Source organism: Plecotus auritus, assembly GCF_963455305.1.
Source record: "Plecotus auritus genome assembly, chromosome: 9".
Classification (NCBI taxonomy): domain Eukaryota; kingdom Metazoa; phylum Chordata; class Mammalia; order Chiroptera; family Vespertilionidae; genus Plecotus; species Plecotus auritus.
Window position 1 is genome coordinate 132940635 of NC_137783.1, and position 15820 is coordinate 132956454.

At 43.1% G+C, this 15820-nt stretch overlaps 1 protein-coding gene across 2 annotated transcripts in view; it reads right to left on the bottom strand.

The window, feature by feature from the left end:
- The window catches only part of LOC308257537 (doublecortin domain-containing protein 1-like), a gene marked incomplete at its 5' end in the record, with an annotated part of 130027 nt that overhangs the window by 33381 nt on the left and 80826 nt on the right, over window positions 1-15820 (bottom strand). The window contains 4 exons of one of the 2 annotated variants that reach the window (XM_080687424.1): window positions 549-734; window positions 4904-5071; window positions 10181-10274; window positions 15294-15494. In XM_080687424.1, the coding sequence (XP_080543550.1) occupies window positions 549-734; window positions 4904-5071; window positions 10181-10274; window positions 15294-15494 (649 nt within the window). The remainder of the gene's footprint in view (window positions 1-548; window positions 735-4903; window positions 5072-10180; window positions 10275-15293; window positions 15495-15820) is intronic. The other variant, XM_080687425.1, reaches the window with a different exon arrangement.

Below are 15820 nucleotides of genomic sequence, written 5' to 3' on the forward strand. Positions count from 1 at the left end.
CCTTAGCTCTTCTCATGTCTAAACTTGAAAGAAAGGCTTTTTAAAATGGTGCCATTTTAAATTAAGATCACAGGAAAGTGGCAGAGGTTTTTCTCTCCATAAGCTATAAATAATATTAGACATGGGTGTGTGAATTCAGGCCCCCAACATGAAGAGTCATTGACAACGACATATCAAATTCTCCCCGAAATGTTGCATCTTGTAAAAAGGACTTTACCCTGTGGATATAAGCATAAAAGCTGCTCCACTAAGTGAAGATTCGCAGTGATTTCCTCATCTAAAAGCAACACAAAGAGCAGTGGAAGGTGTCAGTAGATGATTAAAGCCGCAGAAGTGCCCAATTAACTTCAAAGAGTGTATCGAACTATTAATAGACAATGTATTTTAAATTACAATGGGAAAAAGAAAATCAATGCAGGTGAAATGGTAAAGGTGCATCAGAGGAAGATGAATTGGACGCTTGGAGATGAACTTGAGCGCAAGGCAGATAATCGAAGTTTCAAAAGTGATGCCATGTAGGTATTAGCAGAGCGCAGATCCTTACACACCTCGGCCACATGGATGGTCTTGAAAGGCCCTCGTGAGAAGGGCCTCTGGGCCTCGGAGCCCGAGGCACAGCGGAATGGCAGTCCTGCAGGCAACTGCTTCAGTCCCTTCCCTGCTCTCAGGGATCGTCCACAGGCCAGGCACAGCGTCATTTTTTTCTTTCCGGAAGGTGAGAAATAATAGTATCCCTAAAAAGAGGGACAAAGGTGATTTTATATAGAACACCTAAATTATAGCAGCATTTTTGTAGAATACTTTACAAATAAAGCATTTTTCTAATTCCCGAATGAAATCACAACATGAATGCATTATTTTGCTCACTAATAAACATATATATATAATTTTAAAAAGAACATATTTCCAAACTCTGTTGACTAAAAATGCTTAGAGACAATAACAATTCAACATAATGTCTATAACTTTTGCCCAGAATCAGGGTTTCTTGGAGGAATGGCTGAATGGCTACTTCCATATTTGGGGCAAGAAATACACAAAATGAGCAAGGGATATCATGTGGTGCCCAGAAAGAAAAATCATCATGGAATCGTGTCAAAAACACACAGGAGCCAACATGAAGAGTCTCCACAGGCCCAAAATGGGACAATTTAAAAGCAACAAAAACAATGATAACCAAAACACAGAATATGTTTGAATATGTAAAAATAAATCCTATGAGTTCACAATGATGCTGAAAAAGACAACAAAAAACCCTAACAAACAACAAAACCACAACTTACTGGAGTAAAGGAGCACCAATTTATACATCTGATATTTGGCCATTAGAAAATGTGGCTAATTATTTGCAATGATGGCCACAATAAAACTATCTGGACTAAAACCAACCAACCATAAGAAGAATTTTGTAGAAAAACCTGGGAAATATAATTAAGAACAGGGCATTTGAGGAATTATTGTTAATTTTGTTAGATGTGATAATGACATAATGATTATGTAAGAAAATGTTCAAATTTTTCAGAGGTGTATCCTTACATTTGAGGTGAAGTGATATCATGTCTGGGGGGTTATACATGTTTCTAAACCCTGATAAGAGTTGAATTTTGATGAGAGGTACCTGAGAATTCATTGTACTAAACTCTCAACTTTGAATATGCATGAAAATTTCCATGATAACATTTTAAACTACCTTCACATACTCTAATTGGCTTTGTTCCTCACAAGGTTGAAAGTTAAGTACAGTCAGAGTTAGTATCACCAGTCTCAATATACTAGTACATAAGATACAATGAAAGTTCAGAGAGGAAAGTTTTCATACAAGAATACCCAAGTAGCACAGGGCAGAGATGAGATGTAGAACTGTGACTTCTGATTCCAAGCTCTTGGCTGTTCTGCCTTTTTCATTCTGTTCAACTACTCCTTTAAGTACATAGAGCTATCTCAGTTCAAAGTCAACACTGACATCATACTTTCAAAGATGCATTCTCAAATTTCACTATGAATTTCTCTATCAGCACATCTGATTTCCATTTTTCTACAAGTTACTGGAAGGCAGAAAATTAAATATCCCCTCTCGGGTGGAACTGAATTAATATTACATACAGAAAGAATCATTTAGATAGAAAAGCATGGGGTTCATGATGAATTGTGTGCCAATTCATTCATTAGCAAGAATCTATAATAATAAAAGGGTAATATGCTAATTAGACCAGATGTCCTTCCGGATGACCTTCTGGATGAAGCCAGGGCTGCGAGGGAAGCCTGGGTCCCGGGTGCCAGAGGAAAGCCAGTGCCGGCAGCTGGGGGAAGGAAGGCCTACTCTTGCATGAATTTCGTGCATCAGGCCTCTAGTATTTCTATGAAGTGAAACTTCTCACCCAATATTTTGTTATCCTGAGGAAATGAAGGGAAAAAAAAGCTTGATTCTTTATTTTCCACTTTTCAAAGTAATGTATTGGTTTCATAGCATCATTTAGTTGTGACCAATGCATTGTTGCTGCTGTTGCTTAATATCAGTATGGATTTAAATATATCTCATATATGTCAATTCACTGCACTAATTAGCATATTGATGCTTAAATGGTTCATCTTTAGATAGGGGGAGACTTTCCAAGTTGACTTGTTTCATTTTAAGACAGCCTTACTAGTCTGACAGTGTTTCTGCTAACAGGTTTGAGTTCACAGACAAAATAGAAAGAGGTACAGGAGACAGCACACTCAAAACCAGAGAGATGCAAAATGGCATGGTACTTCTAGATATCTCTCATTCAGTGGAGCTAGAGAATGACAATTGAAGAAGCAGCAGCAGGCCCTAGCTAGTTTTGCTCAGTGGATAGAACATCAGCCTGCGGACTCAAGGGTCCCGGGTTCAATTCCAGTCAAGGGTACATGCCTGGGTTGCTGGCTTGATCCCCAGTAGGGGGTATGCAGGAGGTAGCTGGTCAATGATTCTCTTTCATCATTGATTTGTCTATCTCTCTTTCCCTCTCCCTTCCTCTCTGAAATCAAAAAAAATATATTACTTTAAAAAAGAAGCAGCAGCAGTTTACAGACATCTAAGAAGCAGAGTAAAGAGGGTCTTGGAGGGTCTTATAGGTGCATTATGAGATTTCAGGTATGTCAATGGTCACCAACAACAGCAAGGCAGCTTGACTCACTGACCCACAATATCTCAGGTATTTGTAAAGTACAGTGCAAGTAATTCCTTACTAATAAAAATTAAAGGACCAAACTTGATAAATTATTTTCTTTACAAATTAGAATGTATTGAATGCATAGGCCCATGCTTGGTATGGTGTAATATAGTTAAAGTCACTTACACTCATTTGCATGTTAGGATGCTTTATGGAGTGGAGTGACACCTGGTGTGGCAGGCACACCTGTGGAGGGTAGTGATACCGAATTTTTGGACCAGAACCTGGATTCTTTGTCCGCCAGAATCGAAGAATGAATCCACAGACAGAAAGTGGTATAGCAAAGGTGGAGATTTATTGAAGAACAAGTACAGACTCCCACGTGGGGAGAGGAAAGAGTCCCACAGAACTGACTCCCATGTAGGGAGGGGGAAAAGGGTCCCACTGGATTCTCTTTCCCTACGGCTTATATAGGCTGCAGATCCTGGTGCCGAGATATCCCCTCTGATTGGTCACTATTCCCTTACACTGGTTACTGTAGTAACTCCTGGGCTCAAAGTGTTGAACCTCACATGGGACATGTGAGGTTCTCCCCTCTCCTTCCCTCTGGGCTTTCTTCTTTTCCAGCTGAATGAAGGGCTTCCTTTTCTTTATTCTGTAAATATAGACCTTTCTTGGCTACTTCCAGTTCCCTTGTCTTATGGAAATACTAGAGGCCCAGTGCATGAAAATTCATGCACTGGAGGGGGGGATCCCTCAGCCCGGCCTGCCCCTTCACACAGTCTGGAAGCCCTCAGGGGCAGGAGGTGACCCAGTGATCAGGGGAAGGCAACGCCCCATCACACTTCTGCTGCTGCCACTGTCGGCAGCGCAAGCCTCAGCTGGCCCTGGTTACCTGAGCCTTGGGTGGTCCTGGGAGGCTGGGCAGCCGCCATCTGAGGCTTGCCTGCACCTCGGACCAGCCCTGGGCGGCTGGGCAGCTGACATCTGTGGCTTGCCTGCACCTCGGGCATCTGCTAAGCAGCCGTCATCCAAGGCTTGCCTGCGCCTCAGGCCGGCCCTGGGCAGCTGGGGGGCTGAAGTGGACTGGGGGGCTCCAGAGGCAGGTGTGCGGAGCAGCCAGCCCACCTGGTGGCAGGCCCAGCCTTGCCGCATGCCTGCTGCCCCAGCGGGGCTGAGGGGACTAGGCACCACCATCTTGTGGCTGTGGGCATCGCCATCTTTGAGGGTGGGGCAGTCAATAGCATATTCCCTCCTGATTGGCTGTGTGCGCCATCATCTTTACGATGGTTTGAGGGTCAATTAGCATATTCCCTCTTTATTAGATAGGATACCTGTTGCTGCCTCCCTTGTCTTATGGAGATGTAACTGCACCTGGCTTTCTTGTGTTATGGAAATGTACCTTCCCCCAGTCTGTGGCCTGTGTTTTTTCCCATGGACCCCAATTCTAAAAAATCCCTAAGCCTGCCTATATCCCCCTAAAATTCTTGCTTCAGTAGTATGTGTGATTGTCCTCCCTCCTGTGTGTTCTGGTGAACTGATGATGAACCAAAGATGGTGCTGGTGATAGGGAGCCATCAGAACCATATAAGCAGGGAGTAATATCAATATTCCCTCATTCTTTCCCACCCAGAATCTCCAAGTTCGTTTACAAATCAGTGCTCCATTTATGTGAACATAAGTTTTCTATAAAGATAAATTCTAGCTTTATTAAATTACTCCCTCTCCCCCTGTTTTTATTTTATCCTCAGAAGGAAGGAACCACTTACTGGTTGATCAATGTTTTCTTCAACTACAGAGGATGTACAAATTCCAGCATAATTTGCGGCTGTGATTTCCTTATCCAGTGCAGTGCTATGGAAGGCCGTAAAAGTTTTCTTATTTTCAATGTAATTCCACTTTTGATTGGAAGTCCCATTGTTATAGGGCTTATATTTCTGAAAAAAACAAAAAAAAAAGACAAAATCTGGAGTCAAATAGGAGAGTATATGATTTGGCTATGGCAGCCATAGTTTTCATTGCATAAATTCAGAAAGAACAGATAATTACTCATTCTGCTATGTAGTTGTAACTACATATTTGATTATTACATAACTACATATCTGATATTTGATTATTATAAACCTCTCTCTCTCGCTCTGTCTCCCTCTCTCTCTCTCTCTCTCTCTCTCTCTCTCTCTCTCTATATATATATATATATATATATATATATATATATATATATATATATATAAAATAGAGGAATATGCAAATTATCCGGGATGCCATCACATCACAACCATTCACAGGGTGAGCGGGGCCACAGGGCCGTGGGGTGGGACTCTGGGTCAGCAAGATTTCGTCCCACCCAGGCAGACTCCCCTGCGGCCCCGCAGCCGAATCCCAATGCTGACCTGGGGTTTACTAAACTTTACTGAGCTGCTCCCCACACCCCACCCCCTGCCCCAGGACCGCGCTGCCCACAGCAGGCAGCCTCCAGACAGGTGGGCGGCCGGGGAGAGCTGAGTGGGGTGGGGGTTGCAGGGAGCCATGGAGGGGCAGGGCAGCCAGAGCCAAGTTCCCGGGGGTCTGAGGAGAGCACCTGACAGGAGCCCATACTGCAAAGATGGAAGAGGAAGCAGCCACAGAGAGCTCTTCCAATCCCCCTGCACAGACACCCTACCCCAGCTCCCGCAACCCTGGGGGGATGGGGAGGCTGACTGGACAGGGAGAAGACTCAGCCTTGCAGGTAGCCGCAGCCCGGACCTCCGACTCCTGATCTCTTCCCATGCCACCCCCTGCATGGGAAGGGGCACCAACAACAATAGCATGCCAGCAATGACCCGTCAGCGCCCCCGAGGCATCCGGGGCCCAGGGCCCACTGCTGCTGGGCCCTCTCTGCTGGGGCCGGGCATGCCTCTCCTCCCTACAACTACAGACCTGGGTGGAGGCAGGCCTGAGTGGCCTCCCAGGGTCAGACCCATCCCCCCCTGATAGCAGTGGCGCCTTCTCTGCAATGGAAGCACACTGAACCTTGCCAAGGTAATGGCTAATCCCATCCTCCTAGCCCACCTGGCCCCGCCCTGGCCTGGCCCCCACCCTGCTCCAGGAGATTGGACTCCCTCCCTGAGCATGTACAGCTGTGAAATGGCCATGTACAATTTAAAGAATGGCCTTGTCGCCCCCCTAGCATCCCCTTATAGCCCGCCCCACCAACCAGCGCCTCCAGGGACAACCATTGCTACAGGGCTGCTGGCCAGAGCCCGCCCCTCCAAGGCCTGCGGAACCCTCTGCAAAGCTTCAATAGCTACAGTCCCAGAAACAATCATGCCCTCCTTCCCTAATCAGCACCTGCTACCCATGGGCTTACAAATAACAATCCCTTCCCATGTAGACATCACTTACTTGATGAAACTTTTTTAGGTTTATTAGCTCAGAACCTACTCATGACAAGCCAGTGAGGTAGGCGGAGAAGAGATTACAATTCCCATGGTATATGCATATGAAGCTCAGAGAGGAAAAGTGTCAAGCCCAGTGGTTCCCAAGGTGCAGCATATGCCCCACAGGGGGGCAATTTGATTTTAAGTGGGGGCAATTCGAGAATGAGTTAACAGTGAATTTTTTGCATTTCTTATGGTTCTAGGTGGCATCATCTACAGCATATTCTATATAATAAAAGGCTAATATGCAAATGACTGAATGGTGGCATGACTGGTCACTATGATGAGCACTGACCACCAGAGGGCAGACACTCAATGCAGGAGCTGCCCCCTGGTGGTCAGTGTGCTCCCACAGGGGGAGCGCCGCTCAACCAGAAGCCGGGCTCATGGCTGGTGAGCACAGTGGCAGTGGTGGGAGCCTCTCCCACCTCCGTGGCAGTGCTAAGGATGTCTGACTGATGGCTTAGGCCCACTAAGCTGTCAGTCGGACATCCCCCTAGGGCTCCCAGACTTTGAGAGGGCACAGGCCAGGCTGAGGGACTCTCCCCGCCAAGTGCACGAATTTCGTGCACCAGGCCTCCAGTCTATATATATAAAACGCTAAGCGACCATCCGACCGGTAGCTATGAAGTGCACTGACCACCAGGGGGCAGACGGTCAATGCAGGAGCTGCCAAGCTGCAGTGACTTGGCAGCTGTGGTGACTTGGCAGCAGTAGTTCTCAGATGATGCATCCCGGAACCAGAGAGGAGGGAGCCCAATTCTGAAGTGCATCACCAGAGAACCACCCTCTTGCAATCCAGGACCCCTCAAAGGATGTTGGAGAGCCAGTTTCGGCCCGATCCCCGCAGGCCAGATCTGGGGACCCCACCTGCCTAAGGGACCCCGCTCACTCCGCAGACACCCTTTGAGCCGTAGCACCGCCCCAGGTGCAGCCAGCTGGGGAGGGACCGAGGGAGGTTGGCTCCAGGGCGTGTCCTGCCCATCTTGCCCAGTCCTGCCCCGCTGGCCACCTCTAATTAATTTCCTTTTAATGTGCATGAATCTGTGCACTGGGGCACTAGTATATTTATAAATATGCATTCTTTAATTTACAAAACTAGGATCACAAAATATATACAATTTGATAACTGCATTAGGTTTGTTTTTTGTTTGTTTTTGTTTATACTTAACAATATTCCATGAATCCTTTTTTAACATTTTTTAAGGATATATACTATTTGCTTTTAGGGATATTTTATTTTACCACTCTCTGAAAATTAGACATGTAGATTCTCAAGTTTTCCTTACTATAAGCAAAAAAAAAAAAAAAAAAAAAAATTATAAAGATAAATCTTTGTGTAAATCTAAAACTTCTTTAGAACAAACTTCTCAAGTAGAATTGTAAATAAAAGAACACAATCACTTTTAAATATTGAACTTTATCACAGCCAATAATTTCCAGAAAGGTTATTGTAATTACAAGTCCACCAATAGCATAAGAAATGGCCTGTTTTCCTCACACTCTTGCCAAAACATCTTCAGCTTAATACTTTGCTGATTGTTGGGAGCGACCTCAGTTGACAAAGTCCTGAGAGGGCAGGTTTCACAAAGTGGCCTGCCTGTTCCCAAGGTTAGTCATGCATCCTGCCCCCTTTAGGCTTAGAGACCCTTAAGCACAATAGTTTAGTAATCACTCATTCTGCCCCCTAGAGCTTAGTTAACCTTCAAGCACAGTTTACATATAAGCATAATTATCCTTTAGCAAGGAGCATGGCTAGATTATCTCATGGAAAGGAACTTAGGTGGCGTCAAAGGTGTATGTACAGGTATAGCCGCTGGAATCTTAGCCAAGATAAGGAACTTTGTGTAAAGGTCAGTAGGAAACCTAAAACAAAGGGGTATAATTATGTTTACCACGTAATAGGAATGATGTATTGTATGGAATGTAACTGACCCTGTATAAAAGTATGGTGAAAAATAAACTCGGGACTGTAAGCGGGAAGTGCTACAGTCCTCCCAATCCCATTCTGTTTTCTGTCTGTCTTTTCTCATCCTCTCCCCCCCTTGCAGGTACTGTTCGACTGATGCCGGCAGGCTCCGGCAGCTGATATTTTAATTTGCATTTCACTGGTCATCAAGGAGGATTTTTTAAAAATGTGAATACACTCAGCTTTATATGTAATGGAAATAGCATACTTATTCAAATTATATAACTTGGTTCAAGCATACGTGAAGAAATAAGTTGTTTCAATTTAAGAGAAATTAAACCAGATTAATTCCAACTAAACATATGACACCTGGAGGAACTTTATAATGAATAACACTTACTTTACCAAGTGGAGATTGATAGTAAAGAGGAAAATAAATGAACCTTAAGAATTGATTTAATAGGTCAGATAATAGAGCATCCCTCAGAGGTATGAAAACAAAGACTATATTTCAAGGAACAGGGAGCCTAGTAAGATTAACCTAACATGCCTCATTGTTATTTATTTGCTTGAACTTTAATATTTTCTCATAAACTGCTTCAAGAAATAAAAATGAAACACCAGCAGCAATAACAAAAAATCTTGAAAGTTAATACAAATTATCTTGGTATCAAACTCATTTCTTATAAAATGGGAACCTTAAGGGAAACATCCATATCTATAATTTTATGAAACTGATTAAGGTACTAAATTTGCATCTGCATGAGGTTTTTATCGCACTGGCTGTCAAAGAGGCACCTGACAGGGAAGAATGTGATGCTATATATATTGTGTCTCCTAGAACAAATTTTAAGCCCATATTTATCATCAGGATAGAAGACTTAATTAAGCTTTGATATTTGTTCAGATTGCTTTGTCCCAATTTTGGATTCATTGCTATTAAAAATATGGAATAAAAGAAATGTTACTTGGAGACAATATATTCTGTTCACCAAAAAGAAGGTAACGATTGTGGAGGAATCAGAAAGTAAATTCAGAGCAGAGAGGCTCCTAAACTCTCTCCCCTTCTCCCAAGAAAAACACACATAAACACACACATTTATTTAGGAGTGTCTTTGATTACAAATAAGTAAGTGAGGATGACATACAAACATAAAAAGAAAGAACTGCCCAGGTGTTTGCCTAAAACTTAAATGAAGCCAGACTTCTCTGGAGTCTCCAAAAATTGTTTGGCTGCTATAAATATTTGCAGAAAGTGTGTTAAAAGTATGATTGGAATTAACACTGTTGAGCTCACATCCTTCAGGAAGAGCCTTCTGACCATGTTCTTTCACTCTAGTTGCCACTGAACTTAAAACACGTGGTGCATCTAGCAGCCATTCATTCCACTGACTGTACCCACCACTGAGACTGCAAGCCATGTGAATGCTGCGGGGACAATCGCTCGTGCTTGCCATTGGAATTGATTTAAGTAGAAAGCATAGCTCCTGACATACAGCAAGCCCACAACCACCATCTGTTGGATTAAACTAAATTAAGAGCTACATGAACATGTTCAACTTGAAATCTAAGCAGAAGGTTGTAAATATTTTAGCAATAGCATTCAAGAGAGAATTCTGTGACATCCAATTTCTTTCTCCACAACAAGGACACATGGCGCTTTACTTGCATTTAACTAAACAAAGGGCCATGATTACTCCTTAGCATATATATCTTACCTGAAGAATAACGGGATAGCTGCAGACTTCGTTCCCCGTCTTGGTCATAGACACTGCCAGCACAAGCTCTGGGTTCCGCACCAGGTGAAAGGTCCTTGGGAAAACGGGATTAGGCACATTACACAGCAGCATGACCAGCTGAGAGCTCCCTCTGTGCCACTTATTAGTGTGTTACTTCTTGTCTCCGTACGGATGTGAATTCTGTAAGCGTTTCTCCCGTTTTACAGCAGGCATGATGGTAAGGGTTCTCACGGAGAGTGCCGGGAGAGCGCTGCAGGAGGAAGGGGCTCCTCTTTCTGGCTGTGTATGGCACCCCTAATGGGGAGTGGGATATCCAGTGATGCTCTTCCCCAACCAGGTGCCCAGAATGCCTGGGCCCTCGGCACCTTCACAGCCCTGACCTGGCCTCATGATTGCCTGCTGAGGCTCTCTTGACACAGATCCTGCATGCCCCAGGCCTTCTGCCATGCCAGCACCCCCACTCTCTTTACATGCCCATGTGCCTGGCAACCAGTTACACCCCCATTTATGTTCCAGAGGGCTGCTTGATGCTTGCCCAGCAGCCAAAGACAAGGTCTGGCCAGGCAAAGCAGCACCTCTCTTTGCCATCCAGCGGGCTGCAACCATACCTTTCCAGTGGGTTTTGGACTCCAGCCCTGGGGAGGGGCCGAAGTCCAAGTCTGTCCTTTCTGCATACTCTCCCTCAGCCTTACAGTATCATATAGAATGTATATTTGTTTCAATATCCGATAATTACTCTTTTATCATTGTTTAATAACCATTTATGTTAAACTTCTCCTGTGTAAATCACTGTACGTTTTCTGCCTCCAGATTGTACCCAGACTGCTATACTCTCCTCCCCCATTTAGTTGCTATGGGAGGCAGTGTATCGGAGTGGGAGCCACAATGCCTAAGTTTGAGTGCTGGGTCCATCTGTCAGTAGCTCTACAGCTCTGCTCAACAACTCTGCTTCAGTATGCTCATCAGTAAAATGGGGTAATACCTCATCAGATGATTGTGGGAATTAAATGAGTTAATGCATATGAAATGTAATGAATGTTGTCTGTTGCATAGTATTCGTATTGGTGATTATTACTAATGCTTGTGATTTTTAAAAAAGATTTCCCCCAATTTTTTTTCTAAAGGAGCTTTCCCTAAAAGTCCAAGATATGTGGTGAATATTTTTATGTGATCTTATTGGAGCTAACATAAGCCCCCCCCCCCTCAATTAGAAAACAAAATGAAAATTATTGAGCTAAAATTTTCAAATTCTTTTCCTTGCATCACTTAAAAGCAAAAATAAAACAACCATTTTAGGCTCTTGTCTGTATGCAAAGAGCCAATTCTTTCCCTCTGTTAACATAGTTACATTACAGACCAATAGTGGCACTCCTGCTGTGGAAAATACAACTCCTCCTGAACATAAAATTTAATAATGTGGGAGTAGAGAAGGGATCTATTATAAAAGTAATATATTTTTCCTCTCAAGACTGAAAAAATTCCAGATATCTAATTTAAATCTCTGAACATAGAACAATATATCCTCATTGTAAAAATATACAAAGTATTGAAGACTATAGTAAAATTATAACACAATTTTAAACATTACTCTGACTTCTACAAGATGATCACTATTAATCTTACAATGTATTCCCTCCTTCTATTGTTAGTTAATGAAGTATCATTTTAAATCCAAAGTGGATATTCAATTTTTTCAAGTACCTTCTTGGCTTTTATGAAGATGGTGCACACGGCAAGGGAGCTGATATTCTATATTGCTCCTCTCTGCAGCCTCAGCATGTTGAGGACTTTGCACCTTGCATTCTTATTGGCATTCAATAGTATGTGAATGAATGAATGAGTATATATTTCTGCAGTAACCTATTGAGATGCCAAGATTAGTTAGCTAGCTCTCTCTGTGTTTTGCTGACTAGAATGACTAGAATAGATATAGCAGCTTCCCCAGGCTTCAGTGCCCTGCTCAGCCATCGTAGAGTTGGTTTTTCTTTTTCCTTTTTGAACAATGCAGCTAACTGGTGCTCGCCCACAGCAGGAATGCTTATATTCTGCGGGAAGCCTGAGCTTATAGAACTCTACACAAAACCCCCTTCGTGCCAAAGAGCAAGGTGAGAAATTACTCGGTGCCCTAGCAATATCCAGCACAATACCACTGTCTCTTCCATTAACCCATGCTATGAACACATGCAAGTCACTTAATCTCCTTGAGCCTCAGTTTACCTAGTTTGGGAATCAAGTGACTAAGACTAGATGATTTTAAAGATTACTTTGAGCTCCAAATTCCATGATGCTGAATTTCCCCCTCTATAACCGTGAGTGCTGTTGAGGGAATTTTCACCCCTGAGGATTTCTTCATATTTTTTCATATTTCCCTTTAGAGACCAAATGATTAACTCAGATTGCGCCAGAGTTGAAAATGGGAGGAAGATGCCAGATTATCTCAAAAGTTGATCTGGACCTTCTTCTGTGGGGCTGAAAACCAAGCTACTGAGACGTTAGCAATTTCCTATGCCTTTCAGTGTCCCCTTGCTCACTTCTTGCCCTTCCAGCCGAGTTGATGTGTTATCCCATCAAGGCCTGAATGAAAGGACTAAAAGTAGACAATTCTCGGCACAGTGATGCCCCTTAGAACCTTCCACGATGTTGGCAGTGAGATACCCTGCCCACACTCTGTTATTCCAAATACTGAAAGGGCAGTTGCCTCCCTAAACGTAAACTTATTGCCTGGACAAAATAAGGAGGATCAAAAGACAGTGGTTCACATAAACGAATTTTCTACAGGTTCTGCTACACAGTGCAATCCAAGGTTCTCCAGGCCTCACCAGTTAATCAGAACTGATGGGTTTCAATACCCAATTAAGCGGGAAAAAACCCCAAACACACACAGCAAGATGCCAAGGGGAAATGTGAAAGAAAGAATTACTGTCACTAGGCAGACACACTTCTGCCATAGGACATATATTCCTCTAAATCGTGCCCACAATTAATCATCCAGACTTCTCCAAAACCTCTGTCCAAATGTTTGTGGAGTCTCCAGATGGTGACCCATGTGCTCATGAGCAAATCTTGTCCCACTGCCCCTCCCCCTCACTCCTCCACCTCTTCTCTCCAGACTCTGGAGTTTCCCACCAGAGATCAATCAATACCACCATTTCCTACCAGTGGCCCCTCTCTTCTACCGCTTGACATGGGGAAGAAGGCCAAGTTGCGGAGTGTTTTGGAAAACGGAAGGAGATTGGAAAAGGCTGTTCTCTTTCATGTTACATGTGGCTACATTTTCCAAAGCAGTGCTGATCATAGTCCAATGTTTCAGAGTTTAGGCAAACTTCTCTTTTATTTTCACTGGAATAGCCGTGCCTTCCTCCTGCTTTCTGAGGATGAAAAATGAAACCAGTGCCAGACACTCAGGAGGACCCAGAAATGGCCCTCTCTTCCAATGAACAAGTGTTTCTGAGTTAAACTCATCATGCTTGGCTTTCTCTTCTCTTGGGTCACGTTTCCCATGTGTGTTCACCCCAGTTCCTCAGCCATGCTTGAATTCCAACTGAGGCTCAAGCAGGACCTGTACTATAATACAGAAAGCCAAGGCAGTAAGATGCATTGCTAAATTCTAGAAATGTAGAGATGGGGTAGTACCAACTAGTAGGGGCAGGGATATTTATTGTTTTGTTCTTAACCCTAAAACACTGCCCGGTGAACATTCTTTACAGCTGAATGAATGCATTCTGGTCCCATAAAGCAAGCCACTCACTGAGACAAAAACCTGCTTCCTAGCTTCCCATTGCAAAGACAGCTTAGCTAGGCTGGGATGAATGGGGCCAAGGAAGACACTCACCAGGTCCATCTACATGTTGGCTTTTCAGCTTTCTGTAAAACAAGCCCAGCAAGTCTCCCTGGCTGGCAGTTTTGCTCATCTCAGACAGTGAGCAGATGAAGGCTAGCTCCTTTCCCACACATGCTGGGCCCTCTGCTGCCCCCTGCTGAAGTTTATGTAATCTCTGTCAAAGCAGCAATTCCTAAACCTTTTGCATCACACACCTTTTGAGAATCCAATGAAAATCACAGCTCCCTCCCAGAAAACAACAACTGTATTGCAGAGATACACAAACACAAATTTTATATGGCATTTCAAAAGACTGAAGAGGCCCCTGGAGACCCACCATATAACACTAATGGTAGAACCTGAAGCAAACCAATCTAAAAACCAAGGAGTTATTTTCTTTCTTGTTAAGGAAATGTTCAAACATGCACAAAAAACAGAGAGAAATGTTGAAGAAACCACCATGGACCCAACAGTGAGCAACATTCTGCCATTCTCGTTTCATTCATTCCCCTCCCAACTTTAAACATTTTTGCTTTGGCTGGATTATTTTAAAGTAAATCTGAGATAGCTCTTAATTTTATCTGTACTATAACAATATATATATATTCCAGTGATCAGGGTTTTCTTTTCTTTTTTAACATAACCATTATAACACCCAATAAAATTAACAATACTTCCTTCATATTATTTGGTACCCAGACTGTTTTGAATTTCCTCTTATTGTCTTAGCAATAACTGTCTGATAGTGGTTGGCTTGAATCTGGATCCAAAAAAGGGCCACCCATCAAATTGGCTTAATATATTTGTATAGGTAAGAATTAGTTTTCACTGTGTCATATCAGTTGACTATTTGATTGAAGGATGGGAAGGAAGGTATGTATATGGGGAGGTGCAGGAGACTGAGTTATGAAAAGCAAATTTTAAAAAATGAGGTCTTTTTGGAATTCTTACTTTATTCCTTCAAATCATAAAAATAAAATTAGATGAGAGTCCACTTTTCTCTTGACCTCAGAGGCCAGTTAAAACTATGAACCCAGTAGGTCAGATTTCATATTTCTTCTCTGAATCAATAGCAAATAATTTGTGTGTAGACTACTGAGCATTTACATTTGCTCTCGCTCCCTTTCTCTTCCTGGAGTAGGATGAAAATGTATTGGCTATGTTAAATAGAAAATCCAAAGCCCTCCAATATACATGAGCCTGCTCTGTGGAGACCATGCAAATCTCCCACTCACTTGTTGATATATTGACCCCTAAATATAATGCGTTCACCTGCTGCCTTCCTTGTGTATCCAGCGTTGATGACTGTCATTGGCTTTTTTCTCCACCAAAACCACCTCCATGCCTGAACGCAGGTCTGGACCTCGAACCCCCAGGACTAGCTGAGGAGCTGCATGGCTTATGATTTGCCCATCTCTGTATTCAAACTGCTGGTGGCAGAGCTTCTGCAATTTACTCCACTTTGGAGAATGGCTGAGATAAAGAAAATCCCATTATGTGCAGAAAAGTACCCTGTGCCCTTGATGTGCTGGAGATGGCAGGTTCTGTCGGCAGGAGACCCGCTGTGAACCAAATTCACTCACAATGGTGAGCCATCACCCTTGGGACAGCAGCGATGCTATTTGCACTACCACACTGATGTACAAAGTAGAATTCTGAGTTTATTTAGTAACAGAAATAAATGTTTATCCGAGAGAATATGAGAAGCTCATCAGCACAGAAAAAAGACATTCAGTTGAGATAATTTAGTAAAAGTGGAAAAAGAAGTTAGAAAAAGGAAGGCATGTAGAATCAAAAGA